Here is a 23,516-nt window from a genome sequence, read left to right on the forward strand (position 1 = left end):
GTGGTTTTTGAGAAGGATGCAAAGAATATCATGGATGAAACGAATATCTAACGAGGATATCAAGAACAGAGCAAACACAAAGAGAAATAATGTATGCGATCATGAAAAGGCAATGTAACTTCATTAGACATGTGATTAGGAAAGAGGAGTCAGAATGCACAGTAATTATGGGAAAGATTGAAGGGAAGAAAGCAAGAGGAAGACAAAGACAAATGATGATGGAGACAGCAGCCAGAGAGCTGGAAATGAATACCAATGAATTGATCCACTTGACCCGAAACAGGAGTGTCTGAGCCACGGCAGTCAAAGCTCAAACTGGGCACGGCATCTGATGATGATAATAAAAACCAACCTATCTACGCATGTTGTCACTTTCAGGAAGCTGTAAACCTGCATCTTAAGATCACATGGTATATCAGTGCTCCGAAGTGCCCTGCCATTTACCGCATACTGTCCTCTCACACTTCAAAGTGAAAGGGATAGAGGAAGGGAGGGTTGCTTGTAACACCTCATATACCGTCTAGGTAGTCTCCAGCCCCTTGGTATGAACGTAGAATTCTCCAACTTCTGGTAATTCCCTCCCCCTCCCTTCCTCTATCCCTATTTCACTCTGCCCCCTCCCCCAGCTGCCTATCACCTCCCTCATGGTTCCGCCTCCTTCTACTACCCATTATGTTTTCCCCTATTCCTTCTTCACCTTTCCTGCCTCTCACCTCCCTGCCTCCCCTCCCCAACCCCTTCATCCTTCCCCTTACTGGTTTTTCACCTGGCACCTACCAGCCTTCTCCCTCCCACCTTCTTTATAGGGCCTCTGCCCCTTTCCTCTACAGTCCTGATGAAGGGTTCTGGCCTGAAATGTCGACTGATTGTTTCCACGGATGCTGCCCGACCCGCTGAGTTCCTCCAGCGTGTTGTGAGTGAGGCCAGTTAATCTGATATCAGTGATTGGGAATATGTTGAAGTCAATTATTAAGGATGAGGGCTCAGGGCACTTGGAGGCACATGATAAAATAGGCCATAGTCAGCATGGTTTCCTGAAGGAAAAATCTTGCCTGACAAATCTTAGAACTCTTTGAAGAAATAACAAGCAGGATAGACAAAGGAGAATCGGTTGACGCTGCGAACTTGGATTTTTGGAAGTCCTTTGACAAGGTGCCACACATGAGACTGCTTAACAGGCAGAAGCTGAAACAAGAGGCGGCCATAGTTAAAACTGTCCACAGGTGGTCCGACCAATCGGCCCCCATGCTACAGAACTGCTTTGATGACATCAACTAGATGTCATGACGAGGATGCTGCCAAGTTCAAGAAAGGGTCACAAGCTTCATCTGGAAGTGCATTGAGGATGTTGTCCCCTGAAAATCAGTCGGGGTCTATCCAAACCATGATCAACAGTTCCATGCGAGCAACACTTATCACGCGAGACAGTGTTTACATTGCCGGTAATCAGCAGAAACTCAAGAAATACAGCTATGATCTACGCAAAGTCATCAAGGCAGTGAAACAATAATATAGGGACACGATCCAGACACAACTCTCCACTAACAACACATGCAGCTTATGCCAAGGTATGCAAATCATCACAGTCTTCAAAACAAAGCGCAATGGTGCTGTCAACATCACGCCCTCTCTCCCAGATGAGAACTTCGAATATAGAAATCTACAACACATTACAAGTCCTTCGGCCCACAATCTTGTGCCGACCATGTAAACTACTCTACAAACTACCTAGAATTTCCCAAGTGCATAGCCCTCTATTTTTCTGAGCTCCATGTGCCTATCTAAGAGGCTCTTAAAAGTCCCCATTGTATCTTCCGTCCGTGGACTCACTTTACACCACACGCTGTCGGAGCAGTGCTGCCAAGATAATCAAGGACACGACCGACCCAGCCAACACACTTTTCGTCCCTCTTCCCTCCGGGAGAAGGCTCAGGAGCTTGAAGACTCGTACGGCCAGATTTGGGAACAGCTTCTTTCCAACTGTGATAAGACTGCTGAGTGGATCCTGACCCGGATCTGGGCCGTACCCTCCAAATATCTGGACCTGCCTCTTGGTTTTTTTGCACTACCTTACTTTCCATTTTTCTATTTTCTATTTATAACTTATAATTTAAATTTTTAATATTTACTAATTTTTACTACTTTTAATATTTTTAGTATTTAATATTTGTAATCCAGGGAGCAGGAAGCGCAGAATCAAATAACGCTGTGATGATTGTACGTTCTAGTATCAATTGTCTGGCGACAATAAAGTATAAAGTATCTGCTAAATCGTTTTTACGCTCAGTTCGATATCACCAAGACTGAGCCCCCAAGGAAAGCCGCTGCAGCGACTGCACCTTGGTCATCTCTGAGGCTGAAGTACGCAGGCCTTTCCAACAAGTGGACAGTAGCAAGGCTGTGGAACCAGCGTAGGTACTCAGGATGTGCACGGCACAACTGGCAGGCATGTTTACAGACATTTTTAACCTCTCCATCTCCCAGTGTAGAGTACCCTCCTGTTTCAAAGCATCCACTATTGTCCTTGTACCTAAAAAGACCAAGGTAACTTGTCTGAATGATTGGCATCCCGTCGCACTCACCTCAATAATAAGCAAATACTCTGAGAGGCTGGTCAGGGACTACGTCTGCAGCTTGCTACCACCCACACTGGACCCTCTACAATTCGCCTACCGACACAACCAATCGACTGATGACGCAATAGCCACAGCCCTACACACTATCCTTACACATCTGGAAAAGAAGGATGCTTATGCGAGAATGCTTTTCTTGGACTACAGTTCAGCATTCAACACCATAATTCCCCCCAGGCTTGATAAGAAGCTTAGAGACCACCCTGCCTTGTGCAGCTGGATTCTGGACTTCCTGTCAAATCATCGGCAGGTGGTAAGAGTGGGCTCCCTCACCTCTGCCCCTCCACAGGAGCCCCCTAGGGCTGTGTCCTAAGCCCCCTCCTTTACTCTCTGTTTACCCATGATTCTATCGCCACTCACAGCTCCAAACTGTTAATTAAATTGGCTGACAATACTACACTGATTGGCCTAATCCCAAATAATAATGAGGCAGCCTACAGAGAAAATATCATCACTCTGACACAGTGATGTCAAGAAAACAACCTCTCCCTCAATGTCACAAAAACAAAGAAGCTGGTTGTTGACTACAGGAGGAATGGAGACAGGCTAACCCCTATCAACATCAATAGATATGGAGTTGAGAGGAACAGCTTTAAGTTCTTCGGCAACATATCACCAAGGATTTCACATGGTCAGGACATACCGGCTGTGTGGTGAAAAAGGCACAATAGCACCTCTTTCACCTCAGATGGTTGAAGAAGTTTTGTACGAGTACCCAGATCCTAAGGACTTTCTACAGGGGCACAATTGAGAGCATCCTGACTGGCTGCTATGGGAACTGTAATTCCTTCAATTGCAGGGCTCTGCAGAGAGTGGTGCGGACAGCCTAGCGCATCTGTAGATGCGAACTTCCCACTATTCAGGTCACTTAAAAAGACAGGTGTGTAAAAAAAAAAAGGACCAGCGGATCATTGGGAACCCGAGTAACCCCAACCTCAAACTGTTCTAGCTGCCACCATCTGGGAAGTGGTACCGCAGCATAAAAGCCAGGACCAACAAGCTGCGGGGCAGCTTCTTCCACCAGGCCATCAGACTGATTAATTCACCCTGATACAATTCTATTCCTATGCTATATTGACCGTCTGTTGTACATACTATTTACTACAAATTACTATAAATTGCACATTTAGATGGAGACATAACGTAAAGATTTTTACTCCCTATGTGTAAAGGATGTAAGAAGTAAAGTAAATTCAATTCAACAAGCTACGAACCCATGGCATTACAGGAAAGATTCTAGCATAGATAAAATATTGGCTGATTGGCAGGAGGGAAAGAATGGGAATAAAGGGAGCCTTTATTAGGGACTTATTAGGGAGAGTCAACATGGCTTTGTGCGTGGTAGGTCATGTTTGACCAATCTATTGGAGTTTTTCGAGGAGGTTACCAGGAAAGTGGATGAAGGGAAGGCAGTGGATATTGTCTACATGGACTTCAGTAAGGCCTTTGACAAGGTCCCGCATGGGAGGTTAGTTAGGAAAATTCAGTCGCTAGGTATACATGGAGAGGTGGTAAATTGGATTGGACATTGGCTCAGTGGAAGAAGCCAGAGAGTGGTAGTAGAGAATTGCTTCTCCGAGTGGAGGCCTGTGACTAGTGGTATGCCACAGGGATCAGTGCTGGGTCCATTGTTATTTGTCATCTATATCAATGATCTGGATGATAATGTGGTAAATTGGATCAGCAAATTTGCTGATGATACAAAGATTGGAGGTGTAGCAGACAGTGAGGAAGGTTTTCAGAGCCTGCAGAGGGACTTGGACCAGCTGGAAAAATGGGCTGAAAAATGGCAGATGGAGTTTAATGCAGACAAGTGTGAGGTATTGCATGTTGGAAGGACAAACCAAGGTAGAACATACAGGGTTAAAGGTAAGGCACTGAGGAGTGCAGTGGAACAGAGGGATCTGGGAATACAGATACAAAATTCCCTAAAAGTGTCGTCACAGGTAGATGGGGTCGTAAAGAGAGCTTTTGGTACATTGGCCTTTATTATCAAAGTATTGAGTATAAGAGCTGGAATGTTATGATGAGGTTGTATAAGGCATTGGTGAGGCCGAATCTGGAGTATTGTGTTCAGTTTTGGTCACCATATTACAGGAAGGATATAAATAAGGTTGAAGGAGTGCAGAGAAGGTTTACAAGGATGTTGCCGGGACTTGAGAAACTCAGTTACAGAGAAAGGTTGAATAGGTTAGGACTTTATTCCCTGGAGCATAGAAGAATGAGGGGAGATTTGATAGAAGTATATAAAATTATGATGGGTATAGATAGAGTGAATGCAAGCAGGCTTTTTCCACTGAGGCAAGGGGAGGAAGAAACCAGAAGACATGGGTTAAGGGTGAGGGGGGGAAAAAGTTTAAAGGGAACATTAGGGGGGGCTTCTTCACACAGAGAGTGGTGGGAGTATGGAATGAGCTGCCAGACAAGGTGGTAAATGCGGGTTCTTTTTTAACATTTAAGAATAAATTGGGCAGATACATGGATGGGAGGTGTATGGAGGGATATGGTCCGTGTGCAGGTCAGTGGGACTAGGCAGAAAATGGTTCGGCACAGCCAAGAAGGGCCAAAACGCCTGTTTCTGTGCTGTAGTTTCTATGGTTTTCTACGGTTCTTTTCTGGTTAGCTACTGGTGACTAGTGGTGGTCCACAGGTGTCTGTGTTGGGGCCAATTCTTTTTATGTTACGTGTCAATGATTTGGATGATGGAACTGATGGCTTTGTTGCAAAGTTTGCAGATGATATGAAGGTAGGTGGAGAGTAGGTAGTTTTGTGGAAGTAGAGGCGCTACAAAAGGATAGATGGATTAGCAGAATGAGCAAAGAAATGGCAGATTGAATAGTATTGCAAGGTGTATAGTCATGCACTTTAGTAGAAGAAATGAAAGGGTTGAATTTTCTAAATGGAGAGAAAATCCAAAAAATTGAGGCGGAAAGGGACTTGAGAGTTCTTGTACAGTATTCTCTGAAGTCTAAAGGTTAATTTGCAGGCTGAGTCTGTGGTGAAGAAGGCAAATGCAATATTAGTATTCATTTCAGTAGTACTAGAATACAAGAGCAAAGATGTAACGTCCAGACTTTATAAAGCATTGATGAAGCCTCTCATGGAGTACTGAGAGCAGTTTTCTGCCCGTATCTTTGAAAGGATGTGCTGAAACAGGAGAGGATTCAAAGGAGGTTCACAAAAATTATTCCAGGATTGAATGACTTGTCATATGAAGAGCGTTGGATAGCTCTGGAAGTCAGGAGAATGAGGGTGATCTCATTGAAACCTAATGACTGGTGAAAGGCCTTGATAAGGTGGACGTGGAGGATGTTTCCTATGGTGGGAGGGTCTAAGAGCAGAGGACGTAGCCTCAGAAAAGAGGGGCTTCCTTTTAAAATGGAGATGAGGAGGAATTTCTTTACCCAAATGATGACTCTGTGGAATTCTTTGCCACAGGCAGCTGTGGAGGCCAAGCCTTTATATATACATTTTAGGCAGGGTTGATAAATTCTTGATTGGGCAGGGCATGAAGGGATACAGGGAGAAGGGATGAGATGGGACTGAGAGGAAAATAGGATCAGTAATGACGAAATGGCAGAGCAGACTCGATGGGCCAAATGGCCTAATTCTGCTCCTATATCTTCTGGTCTTATGTGGTTCACAGTTCCAACTGTAATGTACACTTATATCATGGCTAACATAGAATCATAGAAAAACAAATCCAGCATGGAAACAGGCCCTCCAACCCAACTATCTTCAATTCAAGATAGTCTCATCTGCCAAGAACCCCTAAGGGCCAAACACTGAATATACATTGATTCATTTCATCAGGTTTTATAAATGTATTTAAAATTTACCAAATTCATAAAAATAGTTTAAGAAACTGCCCAAGAATTACAGGACCATTGAATAATGATCAACAAGTTCTTCAATGCAAATGACCTAGATCACATGTACACACACACTTACTCTTTTAGTTTTAGGATACTTGACACTGGTTCGGTTTGGCTGGGAGACAACTGTAGTGCCTGTTGTGGTCTCTACTCCTGGAGCTCCTGAACTTGGCATGCCTTCTGTAGATGTGGATTCTGTTACCACTGTCCCTGCTGCTCCCTCATCCACTGCGACCACTGGTGCTGGCTCTGACTGGCTGCTGGCTTGTCGTTGTCTACGTAGTCGCTGTGCTGAACTGGAGCGATAGCGTGAGAAACGATTTTTGGGTCGTGGCTTGTTTGGTTTTGATGCAGGAGGCTTAGCAGGCTTCTCAGGAACTTGCTCCTATTTTAAAGATGTAGGATGATTAACCAAAATAAAAACTCATCTCCAAGCATGCATTCAAAAAGTCAAAGCCTATCCCAGTAATTGTTTTTATAATATGAACTGATGACATATTGTAAAAATTGAAGAACATAACATATGGTAATCAGACCAAAAGAACTGCCAAGAAGCTAGAATTGGCTCTGTATCTTCATTTAGATTGACTGCAAAGACCTGTTTTCTCTCTTTGATAGTTTTCCCTCATGTTATCCACACTGAAGGACATTGTTGTAAAGTTATCTGATTTATTTCTTCCCTACATAAATGCATCAAGTTCAAAACATAGAAAGGTCAGGGAAATTAATTTTTAGTGAGATTAGGAAATGTTTATATTCTCTTAATCAAATTAATCTGCCTTGCGTGGGAATCTTAATTCCGCACAATTCTAATGAATTCAATCAAATATTAATACCTTGATCTCAGAAAATTTTACTTGTAAGCAAAAGCCTCATTATTTTATAGCATAATCATGTTCAAAGGGATATGGAACACATAATGGAAAGAGAACTATATCTGATTTGGATGATACGTAGACAACATCAGTTTTTTCTTCTGCACATACACATCTCATCCAGAAGAATATGGGGAAACAGTCTTCGATGGAGACATCTTCTGAATCTTTTAATACTAAAGGAACACATGAATCAATAGGACTGGTTCTCTGACCATTACTTCGCAGCTCTACCCAAGATGTTTTCAATCAACTATGATCTGAAGTCAGCTCAAAGTAAAGAAAATATGGATGCTTTAAAACTACTTACAGTATCACATTCAAATCTGAAACAGGAACTAAAATTCACTTGGTGGTCTTTTCAGTAAGTTTAGTTCTTTTCCCCACCTCATTTAAAGTGTTGAACTGGAGACAAACTGCCAAACATATAACCTTCCTGACATTCTGATCACTGCTACACAGATAGACTTAAAATTAGCTAGCTCCTGTCAACCTGAATACTACATAATCGCGAAATGTATACTGCACCAGCTAGTTTTCACCATACGCATGAATGTATATAGAAATTGAACAAAAACAGCCTCAGCGGAAATCTGTTATTTGTTTCCAAGTGGTAAGATTTATGTTTGACTTCTCCTCCAATCATCCTTCTATGCTTATGCCTGTATCAAAATTAAGGCTTATTTCTTTGAGCTTATGTTCTGCACTTTGGCCACGAAGTGCTTTTATAGGAAGTAGATGCTTATTCATCTTCTTTCACAGAAAAGGCGCTGAGTCTGTTTGTAACATCCACTAAATATTATTCTCCACATGTTGCAAGGTGCAAGTTATAGTTTTACATGAAAAGTATATGCATTCACTTCAAACTTATATTGCATAGGGAGGGGGGTCTTGAAAATAAGACCTTTTCTGGTAGAGTAGTAAAATCCACCTTGATATCTCCTTTGTAGGTCAGTTAGCCAGAGGGTGGTGAATCTGTGGAATTTGTTGCCATGGGCGGCAGTGGAGGCCAAGTCATTGGGTATATTTAAGGCAGATATTGATAGGTATCTGAGCAGCCAGGGCATCAAGGGTTATGGTGAGAAGGCAGGGGAGTGGGACTAAATGGGAGAATGGATCACCTCATGATAAAATGGCAGAGCAGACTTGATGGGCTGAATGGCTGACTTCTGCTCCTTTGTCTTATGGTAAATGGATTCTGCAGCTGAATCATACCTGAATTCCTTAAAACATCTTACTGCTATTCTCTAATTTTATTACTACCTGACAAGTCTGCCTCTTGACATCAGTCTCACCTGCTAACGTAGAATCAAAAATGACAGAAATGATAGAAAAATTAGAAAATAATAAGAATATGAAGTCTGTAGGGGGGAGGTAAAGTGGGTGAAAGGGACAGAAAATGAGTTGCCATTTCATTGTCACAGTACTGGATTAACACTAATAATAATATGAGTGGTCTGAAGTAGAAATCTTTTTGTGGTATAGGACTTAAAAGTTAGATAAATATATTGTCAACTTAATGCAAGGCTTTTTGTTCCGCTTATAAAATGTCACTGTGAGCTATAACTTCAGAAAATTTGTGTACATTTTCACTTTGGAGCAAAATAGAAATAACAAACCTAAAGCAGATCATATCAAGTAACACATGTCAACGGTGCTGGTGAACACAGCAGGCCAGGCAGCATCTCTAGGAAGAGGTACAGTCAACGTTTCAGGAAGAGGGCCTTCATCAGGACTAACTGAAAGAAGAGCTAGTAAGAGATTTGAAAGTGGGAGGGAGGGGGAAGATCCGAAATGATGGGAGAAGACAGGAGGGGGAGGTTTCGGATCTCCCCCTCCCCTTTTCAAATCTCCTACTAGCTCTTCTTTCAGTTAGTCGTGACGAAGGGTCTTGGCCCGAAACGTCAACTGTACCTCTTCCTAGAGATGCTGCCTGGCCTGCTGCGTTCACCAGCAACTTTGATGTGTGTTGCTTGAATCTCCAGCATCTGCAGATTTCCTCGTGTTAGCAGATCATATCATATGTGATTAACAAATCAAACTAGTTACTTGATTCAGGCAGTGTACTAACATTTTATAATGTGAGGGTTATTTGTGGTATATTATATACATATAATTTACACACCCGATAGATACACTTTATTAATAACCCATGTATTAATTTGTATGGAAAAGCAAAATATATAAGATGAAAATCTCAAATAAAAACATAAAACCTTGTAAATAGGTCATGAAACATCTGTGGGAAGAGTCTTAGCATTTGAAGTTGATGAGAATGACCAGCATTTTTATTTACAACTTGATGAGTTTGTGCAAAATACACTACCAGTATATTCACGGATCTATCACAAGCTACAGTCACAAATCAGAATGCCCAAGTTACTAGAGCACCAGATTTGCATCTGGAAATTGTTAGACAAATGCAGGCTGACACATCACCTGTTATAAAATTACAAAACTGAACTGTAAATAAGAGAATGTCCCCAAATGCGAAGCAATAAGCTATATTTTCTGTATTGTCTTCCACATCAATTTTGTGCATTTCTTTTAACACAAAAAAGATAATTATGCCTTCTAGATTCACCATTTTTCAAAAAATTTCCATCCATCATAAGGTGTACACTGAACTAACTCTGGATTTTTTTTTTAAATACCAGATGTTTATCCAATCTAGGGTGCAAGATAAATTCATTTCTCCATTGCAAAAGTGGAATATCTTCTCACCCATTCCCAGTCACTAAAACTACAGTTCACAAGACATCAAGGTTTAATAACTTCACAAGCTTAAACTTTTCCAACAAATCACATTAACTGTCCAAGAATCAAGGTATCCAAAAATGAGTTGATTTACAAGGGCTTGAAAAGTGAGCTTCATTCCCTCTTGGTGTGGAATAGATTCATTGTTTTACACTCTGCTGAAGAGATGAGGTGCAATGGCTACAAATCATCCTGCATGCCATCTTCACATATAACTGACTACACCCTTAGCAATGAACTACAAAATACAATTAGCTTGAGTACTCCTATAATTACAAGTAAAAAAGCAAAATCAAACCAAATGAAGCACTGACTGTGGAACAATTAGCACCAGAAAAATCCAAACCTTTACTGCTCAGAATTTACCATCAACAACAGTATCTTTCCTCATGCTGTATTAGCTCATTTGCCAATTAAATGCTCTGCTTACCCCTAACTGTGAAGTTCGCCGTGTGCTTACCCCTGCAAGCACAGGCTGTGGTGTTCTTGCCCCACTGGAGGGTGCTTCTTCGGCTGCAGGTTCCAGTTTCACCTCCTCCACATCTGTGGTTGGAGTCTCCGGATTGGCATCGCCGCCAGGGTGACTAGTACTGCGCTCAACCACCTGTTCGCGTCTTTTCTTTCTTTTCTCTAAATTCTCAAAAACCTGCATGATGGCTTCCATCTTCCGCTGCTCCCGTGACTGTGAACAATGAGCGTCAAAGAAAACAAACATAAAAAACACTTACAGGATCAAAATATTAACCTCAGCAATTTACTTTCTTTCACAGCTCGTCACATGCAAGCATGCTGCTAACTTCCTAAAGCCTGAGTGGCTTTTCTGGGTCACTAGTCTTGAAGGAACAATTGCTAACATGTTGGATCATCCTTAGTGCTCTCTATTTCTAGTTTGTTGATAGTTTTTCATCAGTGAGCATCTGTAGGCCACTACATCAATACCAGCTTATTACGGCTGCAACAAAAAAAAATATACTCAAAGGTGATAAAAACCTTCGACACCAATGTGAAGCAATATGCCCATCTACTGCACGGTCATTTTGACTTAATTTGAGTTCAGCTGACCAAAAGACAGTTTACTTCAAATCTCAGCAAGTAGCACTGTGATAAATTCAGATAAGCAAATTGCAGAAAGAGAAAGCTCTGGCTTCTGCTCATGCAGGCTTTCAAGAAGCAACGATTGTATACATTGACCCAAAAGGTAAACACATTGGTCCTCCTATACCAGCACTACCTGGCTGAGAGCATGAATGCAAAATGATCAATCTAGAACAATACTCATTATCGAGATTTCAAGAGACATTAAATCCATCAAAACTTACTGGAGCAGCAGACACAAAATGCTGGAGGAACTCAGCAGGTCAGGCAGCATCTATGGAAATTAATGATAGTTGATGTTTCGGGCTGAGACACTTCTTCAGGATTGAGAAAGAAGGGTGAAGATGGCAAAGTAAAAAGTTGGGGTGGAGGGAAGGCGGCTAGCTGGAAAAAGTGATAGGTGAAGCCAGTTGGCTAGGAAAGGTCAAGGGCTGGAGAAGAAGGAATCCGATAGGAGAGGAGAGTGGACCATAGGAGAAAGGGAAGGGGAGGTGGGGGAGAGAAACACAGAGGGAAGAAATAGGCAGGTGAGAAGAGGTAAATGGTCTGAGTGGGGAATGGAGGAAGTGGGTGTGGAGGGAAATTTGATTACTAGAAGGAAAAATTGATATTGATGCCATCAGGTTGCATGCTACCCAGACAGAATATAAGGTGCTGTTCCTTCAACCTGGGTGTAGCCTCAACTTTGCACAAGAGGCCATGGAATGATGTGTCAGAACAGGAATGGGAATCGGAAGTAAAATGTTTGGCCAATGGGAATTCCCGCTTGTGACAGACGGTGAGGAGGTTCTCGATGAAGCATTTCCTAAATTTATGGGGGGTGGGGGGGGGTCTCAGGAGGAGGCCTCATTGGAAGCACCGAACACAATAGACAACCCCAGTAGATTTGTAGGTGGTGTTGCCTCACCTGGAAGGACTATTTGGGGACCTGAATGGAGATGATTAAGTGGTGTATGGGCAGATGTAGAACTTAGGCCACTTTCAGGGATGTTCTGGTGGAAGGGATGAATGGACAAGGGAATCACAGAGGGAGCAATCCCAGCCGGTGGGGTGGAAATGGTAAAGATATGTTTAGTGGTAGAATCGAAGTGTAGGAGAATGGATTTCAGGTACTCAAAGGCTCTCCTGGGTTTTCAATGTATGCCATCCAAAGTCTTGATTAACTCTACAGCAGGAGTTCCCAAACCTTTTTGGCTTATGGACCAATACCATTCAGCAAGGGGTCAGTAGACACAAGCTCAGGAACCCCTGCTCTAGAGTGTTTTATTTTCTAAATCGTCAAAAAAATTGTTTCCCATCTAATATAAGGAGTAAAGGCTGCAAGTGTAACATACTACCCTAGAACAGATTTTACTGGAGTTGGAGAGGGCAGGGGGAAGATGAAGTTGCAAGATTAAGTAGGTATTTCTACTTCGACTGCGCAAAAGCCCTGAATTAAAGCATTTTCTACATATAAAAGTGATTGATGGACACATTACAACGGTGCACTACTCACAGGTTTCAAATCAACTATAAACAGGAACTTGTATTTTAGAACAAATTTTGCATGTAATATTCTCATCACACTTGCAAATTACATTTAAATTGCAGTTTCTTGTATAGACATATTATGGACTTAATAGATTTGACTAAAGGGGAATTTAGCATCATGATACTTACCTTCTGCAGTCTAACATCACAAAAATATTAAGCGAGAAGATGATTAGCACTTTAAAGACGCAAACAACAGGAAATCTGCAGATGCTGGAAATTCAAGCAACACACATAAAAGTTGCTGGTGAACGCAGCAGGCCAGGCAGCATCTGTAGGAAGAGGTGCAGTCGACGTTTCAGGCCGAGACCCTTCGTCAGGACTAACTGAAGGAAGAGTGAGTAAGGGATTTGAAAGTTGGAGGGGAAGGGATGGAGCCAAGAGCTGGACAGGACTTTAAAGAACCATTAGTATCTTATTGTAATTTTTTCTATTACTGGATGCAGCACAGTGGCATACTTAACATCCAGCTTTAAAGACAAATAGATACTTTATTGATCCTAAAGGAAATTACAGTGTCATAGTAGCATTACAAATGCACTGATATACAAAAATAAAAAGAGAAGTAAGAAAGAATATAAAAAAAAAAGTTACCTCAATTTAACAGGAAGGGGCCATCACTTCCCCAGCTATAGGTTGACTCAATATAAAGCTTAATGACAGAAGGCAAGATAGACCTCATATAACGCTCTTTAGGGCAGCGCAGTTGTCTTAGTCTATTACAAAAACTACTCTGCTGTTCAGCCAAGGTGGCATGCAGAGGGTGAGAAACACTGTCCAGGATTGCTTGGATTTTCCAGAGGGTCCTTTGTTCTACCACAGCCTCCAGTGTATCCAGTTTGACTCCTATAACAGAGCCAGTCTTTCTAATCAGTTTATTGAAGTTGCTGGCATCACCTGTGTTGATACCATTGCCCCATCTCACCACCGCACAGATTGTACTGCGACAACAGAAGGAGAGAACATGTGAAGGACAGCCCTGCATACTCCAAAGGACCCCAGTCTTCTCAGGAAGTAGAGGTGACTCTAGCCCTTCTTGTACACAGCCTCTGCATTGGTGCTCCACTTAAGTCCAACATTCAGGTGCACCCCCAGGTACTTGTAGGTCCTCACCACATCCATGTCCTCACCATCAACAGTAACAGAGAAGTGCCGGCTTAGTCACCATCACGATCTCCTTTGTCTTACTGGTGTTCAGCTGCAGATGACTCAGCTGCAAATAGGTCATCCAATGTAAATAATGCAACACACAAAACAGTAAAGGTGTAACATAGATACATATGTATATTATCCAAACTTGCGCACACAAAAGTTGAGAAGTGTTTTTCCTCAGGTTAAAGTGCAAATACAGTTCACGCATGTCCACAAGGACTAAACATGATTTAATGATCTGCACCTCACCTGCCTTTTGTGGTTGAGGAAACTAGCATAACATGGAAAAGTAATTCCCCATTGCTAAGCAGACCTTATCAGAGAATCAAAAGAAGATGCTTATTCAACAGGTGAGCAAAGCAGGTAGTAGGTTGACAGATTAATTTTCTAACACACCTCTTCATTCTGGGAATAAGCAAATTTATATGGAATGGAGAATAATATCAGGATCTTATATCACAGAAAGAGACCAATAAGCTTTAAGATCTCTGGTTACCAATATTTACACCAAGGAATGGTTTCCCTCTACCCAGGCTACAAAATAGCACATCATTCGTAATGTTTGTGCCCTTAGAAGGGGAACAGGAGTTTTCTAGATGTTCTGAACATCAGAAACCTTCATTTCTGGAAGTCTGAAATAATATTAGATAATTCCAGAAACTCTCAGCAGTTCAAGCTGCATTGTAGAATAAGAAAATGAGTTAAAGATTCAGCTTGAAGTTTCCTCAGAGCTAGGAAAGAGTGAAAACAAGTTAGTTTTAAGTTGTAGAGAGGGCTGGGGAAAGATAAATGGAACAAAGTGAATATCTCTATTGTTGCAAGTATAAACTGTGAGTGAAATCTGGGTGATAGGTTATTGACAGAAATTTTGAGACAACAAACACAAGAGAACTCAAAACTCGAGATGTAGGAAAGTTCCAGCAGAGTTAACGGAGAGATAACTAAACTACTGTTACAGATGGATAACAGAGCAGAAATTGCCAGTGCTGATATGCAAATTCTGTATAGTAGTAGAATTCCATCTTGAAAATGGAAGGCTGCAAGGTGGATATATAGAAGGCTTTCTATTTCTCAAGCTTATATTGGGCCTTGCTATAACAATGCAGGAGGCCAGACAGAGATCGACTAGTAATAGAACGGAGAATTAAAGTGGCAGACAATGTGAAGCTTGGGTCATCCCTGTGAACTAAGTGCAGGTGTGCCACAACGTGATCACCCAAACTGCATCTAATGTTGGAAATTAAAGAAAATGCATTAGCTTGAAAGAAGTGCACTGCTTCACCTGGAAGATGTGTGTGGGTCCTTGATAGTTAGGATGGGAAGAACTAAAAGGCAGCCATTCCACTTCCATGAGGAAGTGCCGTAAGATGGGAGTGGTTGTGGAGAGGGAGAGCAGACCAGAGTCAATAAGGGAACTATTCCACCAGAATACAGAATTGGAAGGGAAAGGAAGTACATGTTTGGTGGTGGGACCTCATTGAAGGTGGTGTAAATTACAATGGACGATCTGTATTTTTGTTCCTTGAAAAAAATTGATGGGAGAAATAGATGAGATGTGGTCAAGAGCTTAGGCAACTGTGGTAAAAGGGAAGAAATGGTTCAGAAAAAAGAAAAATATCTCAGAGGCAGCCATATGGAACATGTCATCACAAGAGCAGATACAACAGAGATTGGGAAACTAGGAGAAATTAACAGTCCTTTTTGCTGAGAATGCTGAAAGAAGTATCGTGAAAAGTGATGGCAATCTTGTAATGCATCTGTGTCACTAACATAGATAACTATTTTTCTCTCAAATATTTTCAGCATCTACAGTATTTTACTTTTCATCAAAACAGTTTAATTCAGCTAAATCTCATTTTGGAATGACTTCTTGGGAAGATTAATTATAGCACAGAACAGTCCATGAAATACTATGTCAGCACACAATAAAGATTTACTCAAATCTGAAATGATCACTTTTTAGCACAAAATTTTATTCATCACAGAAAGAAATATCATCACATGTTGACACCTGTGCAAGGTTCTGCTGGAAAGCTCTGGATGTTCTTACTTATTAATCATTACCAACTGAGCTCACTACAACAAACATTGTGGGTAGGCACAGTTCAACTGCCATCTATAAATTTGCTGACGACAACTATTGGTGACAAGAACGCATACAGGAGAGATGTAGATCAGCTGGTTGAGTGGTATTGCACAAACAAACTTATACTCAATGTCAGTAGGATAATTACTGATTTGGACTTCAGAAAGGGTTAACAGTTTCAGGATCCTGGGCCCAAAATATCGATGCAGTTACAAAGAAGGCACGACAACAACTATATTTCATTAGAGTTCAAGAAGATTTGGAATGTCATGGAAGAGATTTGCAAATTTCTACAGATGGACTGTGGAAAGCATTCTAACTGGCTGCATCACTAGCTGGTATGGTGGGGGTGGGGGTAACTGTACAGGATCAAAATAAGTTGTAAAAAGTTGTAAACCCCTGTCACCCAGGACATGCCCTTTTCTCATTGCTACCATCACAGAAGAGATACAGGAGTCTGAAGGCACACATTCAATGTTTCAGGAAATTTCTTTCCCTCAGGCAGATTTCTTAATGGATGATGAACCCATGAACACCACCTCATCACTCCCCCCCCCCCCAATTTTAGCATTAGTTACTTAAATTTTTAAATATATATACACTTCTTACTGTATTTTACTTTTTATTATGTATTACAATGTACTGCTGTTGCAGAAAAACAAATTTCATGACATATGCCAGTGATACTAAATCTGATTCTGATTTGGATAATGTTATGTACAACCAATGGATTCTGATCATATCAGAAGCTGCAATTATTGTGCAAAAATGGTAGTCAGGCCTGGAGGAGGCATAGCTTGTTGAACCATCAGGTACAGCAGTGATGACCAGGTCCTTAATTCGCATATCACAGTTTGAGAGCTCAAATTTCACTACGGTCATCAAATCAGTAGAAAGATGTGACATAGGATGGGAAGATGTTGAACCCTTGTGGATTGAGTTAAGAAACTGCAAGGGTAAAAGGACCCTAATGGCAGTTATGTACAGGCTTCCCAACAATAGCTGGAATGTGGACCACAGATTACAACAGGAAATAGAAAAGGAGAGTCAAAAGGGCAATGTTATGCTGGTCAATCAGGAAAATAAGTTGGTAATGAATCCCAAGAGAGTGAGTTTGTTGAATGCCTATGAAAAGGCTTCTGAGAGCAGTTTGTTGTTGAGCCTACTAGGGGATCAGCTATACTGAATTGGGTGTTATGTAACGAACTAGAGGTAATTAGGGAACGCAAGGTAAAAGAACACTGAGGAGACAGTGATCACAATATAACGGAGTTCAACTTAAAACCTGATAGGGAGAAAGTAAAGTCTGACGTAGTAGTATTTCAGTGGAATAAAGAAAACTACAGTGGTATGAGAGAGGAGTTGGTCAAAGTAAATTGGAAGGAGATGCAGTCAGGGATGTCAGCAGAGCAGGAATGGCACGAGTTTCTGAGAAAGATGAGAAAAGTGCAGGATAGATGTATTTCAAAAATGAAGAAATACTCAAATGGCAAAATAGTACAACTGTGGCTAACTGTGTCAAAGCAAATGTAAAAGCAAAAGAGAAGGCACAGAACAAAGCTAAACTTAGTGGAAAGACAGAATTGGGAAGGTTTTAAAACCCTAAAGAGAGCAACTAAAAGAATCATCAGGAGGGAAAAGATGAAACATGAAAGCAAGCTAGCAAACAATATCAAAGTGGATAGTTTTTCAAGTATGTAAAAAGTGAAAAATGAGAGTGGATATTGGGCCACTAGAATATGAGGCCAGAGAAATAATAATGGGGGACAAGGAATGACAAATGAACTAAAACAAATTTCATGACATCTGCCACTGATTCTGATTTGGATAATGTTATGCACAACCAATGGATTCTGATCATATCAGAAGCTGCAATTATTGTGCAAAATGGTAGTCAGGCCTGGAGGGTTCAGAGGAGGTTCAGAAGGATGATTGCAGGAATGAAAGGGTTATCTTTCGAGGAATGTTTGATAACTCTGGGTCTGTACTCACTGGAATTTAGAAAGATGGGGGGCGGGAGGGGGATTTCATTGAAACCTTTTGAATGTTGAAGGTCCTAGACAGAGTAGATGTGGAAGAATGCTTCCTATGGTGGCAGTGTCTCGGACAAGAGAGCACACCCTCAGGATAGAGGGTCGTCCATTTAAAACAGAGATGTGGTGAAATTTCTTTAGCCAGAGGGTGGTGAATTTGTGGAATTTATTACCACAGGCAGCTGTAGAAGCCAGGTCATTAGGTGTATTTATGGCACAGCTTCATAGATTCTTGATTCGATGTGGCATTAAAGGTTTTGGGGAGAATGCCGGAGAGTGGGGCTGGGATGGGGGGTGGGGGGTGAAATCATCAGCCATGATTGAATGGCGAAGCAGACTCAATGAGCCAAATGGCCTAATTCTGCTCTTATGTCATGGTCTTAAGGCAAGTTGCAAAAGTGAATTCAATAAACCTTAACTTGTGGACTAACACCAGGAGAAATAAAAGCGCAAACAGTTTCTAACCTCCAATGCAAGTTATTCCAGCGAGAGAGAAGGAGCTTCATTCACTCATGATTGATTGTTGCATTAATAATCTTTTTTATAGGATAAACTTTAATGAAAAGAGATGGACTTAGGGATGTAGATACCCAAATATGCACCAAAAACACACAAGTCTTCAAACAAAGCCAAAGTAAACTTAAAAGGTGTATCAATTTTGATTGATTAGTGGTAGTTAGGACTATTAGTATAATACAGTATTCACGTGCTTGCACATTTGAGATCAATAAATAATCAAATGCAAAATCTATTCTGAAGTGAAATCCTTCATAACAATAACCAATTCAGCAATCTAACATTATCAGTGTTAACCTGGAAACATTATAAGTTGTGTATACTAACTCCTCATTATCTGCAAGGATAAGAGCACAAACTTTCCACAGAAAACAAAAAAGGGCAGATACTATTCTCTGTACCTAAACTCTTCTTCCACCAAATACACACAAATATGCACCAAAAACAATAGCATGCTTAAAATATTTAACTACCTTAACAAAAATTATGTTATCTAACAAAATGCTTCCATTGAAATCTGCAAGCAGCAAAAGACTTGAAATCATGAGGTGTGGCTATGTAAACAAAGTCCAAACACAGCAGGGAACCACATGCCATAAGAGGTCAAGAAATTGGTCATATTTCTGCAAACAGCAGTTGGTTCCTCAATTTTTACTTGTATAAAGATATTTTTTTGATCAATAATATTTGAGACAGGACATATTTTTAGTACAAAGATCTATGAACAACAAATCAATGGATAAAAAAAGACTGCATAGTCCTGCCTGCTTTTGGAAAAGAAACCCAACTTATAGTAATAGACCTAAAATGTTATATTAATAAACAGGAACACTCTCCTAAGTCAACGCTGCAGCTTAAATGTGCAGGCAATTACATTGCTCCCATGTTATGGAAATTGTATTGGCTGAGCTAAAACATTCACATCAATGACTGTATTCTAGTTCAACGAATCCTTCAGAGTGAGCTTTTCAGAAATGCATGATTCTATAAACTTTTTCTATTCATACGTTGTTTTATCCTATTCAAAACATGTTAGTTTTATTCTTTTCTATTTCCTAAATACAGTCGCCAACATAAAGGATCTTTCTCTCCATATCAAATGACCATGTTTTCAAACACATTCCTTCCAATTGCTTTGTCACAAACATCAACAAAATAAAATGGCTTCCCTACACCTATTTCTTATATACAGTACCTAGCATGCAATATAGCACGTGCTATTAACCGCCATGCTCGGGATATGAGAAGTTTGCACGATTTTCAGTTGCAGAAAAATTCTTCCCTTTCAGTCTTTTTGACTGAATGTTCCTTACCAGTTTATTTTGTGCTAAGGCACGGAGTTGTTCATCCATCTCTGATTCTTCGTTTTCTTCTTCAACTTTTATTCGATTGCCTTCCCCAGGCCCTTCCTGTTTAACAGATTAGGCAAAGATTTAGGCAATTTAGCTGCAATTAAAAATTGCTTGCTGCACCAAGATACTGATTTCTCAATGGCATCTGCAAAAATGCACACTTTACCATCCAAAATAATATTACTCATGTCATAGCCCTTCCTTGTGACATCATAAAAGAACATAATGATTAGGTCATAAACTGCAGATACTGGAAATCCACAGCAACACACAAAATGCTGAAAGACTTCAGGTTAGGTAGCATCTATACAAATGAATAACAGTCGACGTTTTCAGCTGAGAGCCTTCTTCGGGACTGCAAAGAAAGGGAGATAAAAATGTAGGAGGTGGGGAAGGAGGTCTAGCTAGAAGGTGATACCTGAAGCCAGGTGGGCGGAAAAGGTAAAGAGCTGGAGAAGAATATAATAAGAGATGAGAGTGGACCATGGGAGAAAGGGAAGGGCGGGCGGGCGGGCACCAGGGGAGGTGATAGGCAGGTGAGGCGAAGATGTAAGAGGCCAAAATGGGGAATAGAAAAGGGGGGGGGGGGGGAATCACCAGAAGGAGAAGCCAATATTCATGCTATCAAGTTGGAAGCTATCTAGATGAAACACAAGGTGTTGGTCCTCCATGCTGAGAATGGCCTCATTGTGGGGAAAGGAGGCAGCCATAGCCCAAAATATTCATTTACTTGATGCTGCAAGACATGCTGAGTTCCTCCAGCATTTTGTGTGTATTGCAACGACTAAGTCATTAGTTTTCTTTTCCATTCCTAATACCAGTAACATTCTCACATTTTTGACAAATAAACAGCAATTGATGAATTGTTAGTTTATGAGCTGAGGTCATACTTTACAATTCCTGGAAAAATACTCAAAAAACAGTGCAAATTTTCACTGCTTTATGAGACTGGACCTATACTACCTTAGCTATTTTTTCTACACAGTAAATGTGTGGCATCTGGATATATTAGTTATTGATTGAATTGACCCAGCTAATGACATCAAAGGATTTCATTATGTTCATCGCATAGATATTTGATCTAATGCATTCCTAATATTGTTTGTGTGTGGTATTGTTTTTGCAACAAAATATTTGTTCTAAATGTTAATTATTAAGGATTATGAAGGCATTGTAACACCAAGAAACGTACGGCTATCATAGACAGCTGAAGAATCCAAATCCTCTCCCTGCTATAACTTCTCCAAATTTAATCAGAAAGACAGTTGTAAACATTTTTAAGCAGAAATGAAAAATCACAGCAGCTGTTGCAAATATATAACCTATTTACAAGCCAAGCTAACTAGATATGAGAAATTATGGAGAAATTATAGATGCTTTCTTTTATCATCTCTGCTTAACAAAGCGTACCATTAACACAAGTTGCTTCAAATACTGACTAAGGAATAAATACTGGTCTGGACATTAGGCGTAACTCCATTTGGTATTATTCCCTAAACTGTTTCAAAATAATGCCACAAGATATTTTAATGTGGATGTGCAAAAAGGGCCTTAGAGTATCATCTGAAAGACAAAACTACCAAGGTACCTGGCCCAGCCTTCTCAGCTCAAGTCTCTGGATACTGCTGGCTCAAAGTGCTACCAAATGAGGAGCACATGGAACAATGAACTAAAATTCCACCCAAAGTTAAGGAATTATCTGACTGATTGCCCCTCCTTAATGCCTGTACAGTATAAAACTCCTTTTAGCACAATTTCAAAAGTGCAGAGGGAGAGATGGAGGCATCCTCAATTTCCTGGGCAATCTTTATCCCCCAATGGACACTACTAACACACATTATCTGTTCATTGTGAGCAAACTGACTTGTTCAACATTATAACAAGGTCTATATTTATGAGTAATCCAATGGCCAGTAGGCATAAAATAGCCCATGTATGCTGATGAGAGAATAATTGAAGTTTACCATGCTGCCAAAATCTGTACTGCTGGATGATTACATGCAAAGGAGAGAAATCTCATGATCCATTGTGATATCATAACTTTCTCAATTCAGAATCAGAATTATTGTAACTAACATATATTGTGAAATTTGTTTGCAGCATCAGTACATAAAGTTACAATAAGAAATATATAAAAAATAAATAAATAGACCAAAAAGAGACCAAAACAGCGAGGTAGTGTCTGTGGATCATTCAGAAATATGATAGTGGAGGGGAAAAAGCTGATCTTAAGCTATTGAGTGATCATCTTTCGGCTCCTGTACCTCCTTCCTCACGGCAATAAAGAGGGCATGTCCTGAATGGTGAGGGCCACCAATAATAGCTGCCACCTTCCTGAGGCACCATTAATGATGAGTAATAAATGCTAGCCTTTTGATGTCATTGCACATCAACTAAACTGGAAAAAATGTGGCTGTACAATCAAATCAGCTACTACAAACTGACTCAGTCTAACTTTTTGCATTCAGTAACTGAACCAGATAGCTGGAAAACTAGTGGGTTCTTTTTACTTCAGATTAATTTTGCAGGAATATACTTACAAAATAAATTGTCTTAATATACTGTAAACTTATCGGCAACTCTACAATTTTGTTGGCGCCTCACCTTGTTCTTTTAGTTGTTATATAAAGTGAGAAAAAACAAAGGCAGTTTATCTCTGTTTTAAAAGCAAATGGATAAATATTATCGGATGTGTTTCACTCACATCTGGACACAATCTACTGTAGCAGTTACCTTCAATTACATGTGCATGCTCATACCTCACTGTCACTTGCTTGATTTTGTAAAGGTAACTCAGGCTGGTCTTTAGATTCTGCTGCTCCCTCCTGCTGTTGGCTGTTATTTTCATCAGACCCCTGATTGAGCTCCAACTCCATTTCCCATTCTTTCCGCCTGGCTTTTCTCCGCCTTGTCTCTGCACCAACAGGGGGCTCCATTGATTCCTGATTGTGTTTCTGCACAGGACAGTTCTGATTCCCCTTATGGCAGGCACAGTCAACCTTATATTTACTATTATGAATCAAAAAATTAAAAAAACTTAAGTGTACCTGTTAAAGTTTTCTTTCAGTTGCAAGTCATTGACTAACAAATATATTTTACCATATTACATAAAATAAACTACTCGCATGAAGGTGTGCAAATTCCCTATATTAATCATGGATGTTACATAAACTACAGATGTGCAAGAGAGGCAAATAAAATCAAACACAATTTACAGCTGCAGAAAGATTTGGGGAGCTCCACGGCCTAGTACATGTAAACATCAGAAGGAACAGGTGCAGCTCAACTTGCCCACTCTTGACTTTTATTTAGAACATGGCCAAACTGAAATTTCTTCAAAGACACAAAAAATCTCTAATTAAACTCATGGTTATTATGCCTCCCTGAAATTTCAGACTAACTTGCCAAGAGCATTTTCTGGGCTTTTGAGGTGCAGCAAAACTTTGATAATTCAGCCCCCATGGGTCAATGGTAATGTCAGACCACTAGAAGTTAGTCATATTCCAGACTACTGGATATTACCCAGATCAATTTTCAGTTCACTTATTTCACTTTCATGTTACACAGTAATATAATAAACTTTCCAGTGAACACTGAGGTTAAAGGGAACAG

The 23,516-nt window shown here is 40.5% G+C and overlaps 1 protein-coding gene across 10 annotated transcripts in view; it reads right to left on the reverse strand.

Moving 5' to 3' along the window:
* The window catches only part of setd5 (SET domain containing 5), a 184,772-nt gene that overhangs the window by 54,567 nt on the left and 106,689 nt on the right, over positions 1-23,516 (reverse strand). For 9 of the 10 annotated variants that reach the window (XM_072280857.1, XM_072280856.1, XM_072280862.1 and 6 more), the window contains 4 exons: positions 22,664-22,913; positions 19,866-19,961; positions 10,571-10,822; positions 6,585-6,893 (listed from right to left, as the gene is read on the reverse strand). In XM_072280857.1, coding sequence (XP_072136958.1) covers positions 6,585-6,893; positions 10,571-10,822; positions 19,866-19,961; positions 22,664-22,913 — 907 coding nt within the window. The remainder of the gene's footprint in view (positions 1-6,584; positions 6,894-10,570; positions 10,823-19,865; positions 19,962-22,663; positions 22,914-23,516) is intronic. The other variant, XM_072280863.1, reaches the window with a different exon arrangement.

Source organism: Mobula birostris, chromosome 16 (assembly GCF_030028105.1).
Source record: "Mobula birostris isolate sMobBir1 chromosome 16, sMobBir1.hap1, whole genome shotgun sequence".
NCBI classification, from domain to species: Eukaryota; Metazoa; Chordata; class Chondrichthyes; order Myliobatiformes; family Myliobatidae; genus Mobula; species Mobula birostris.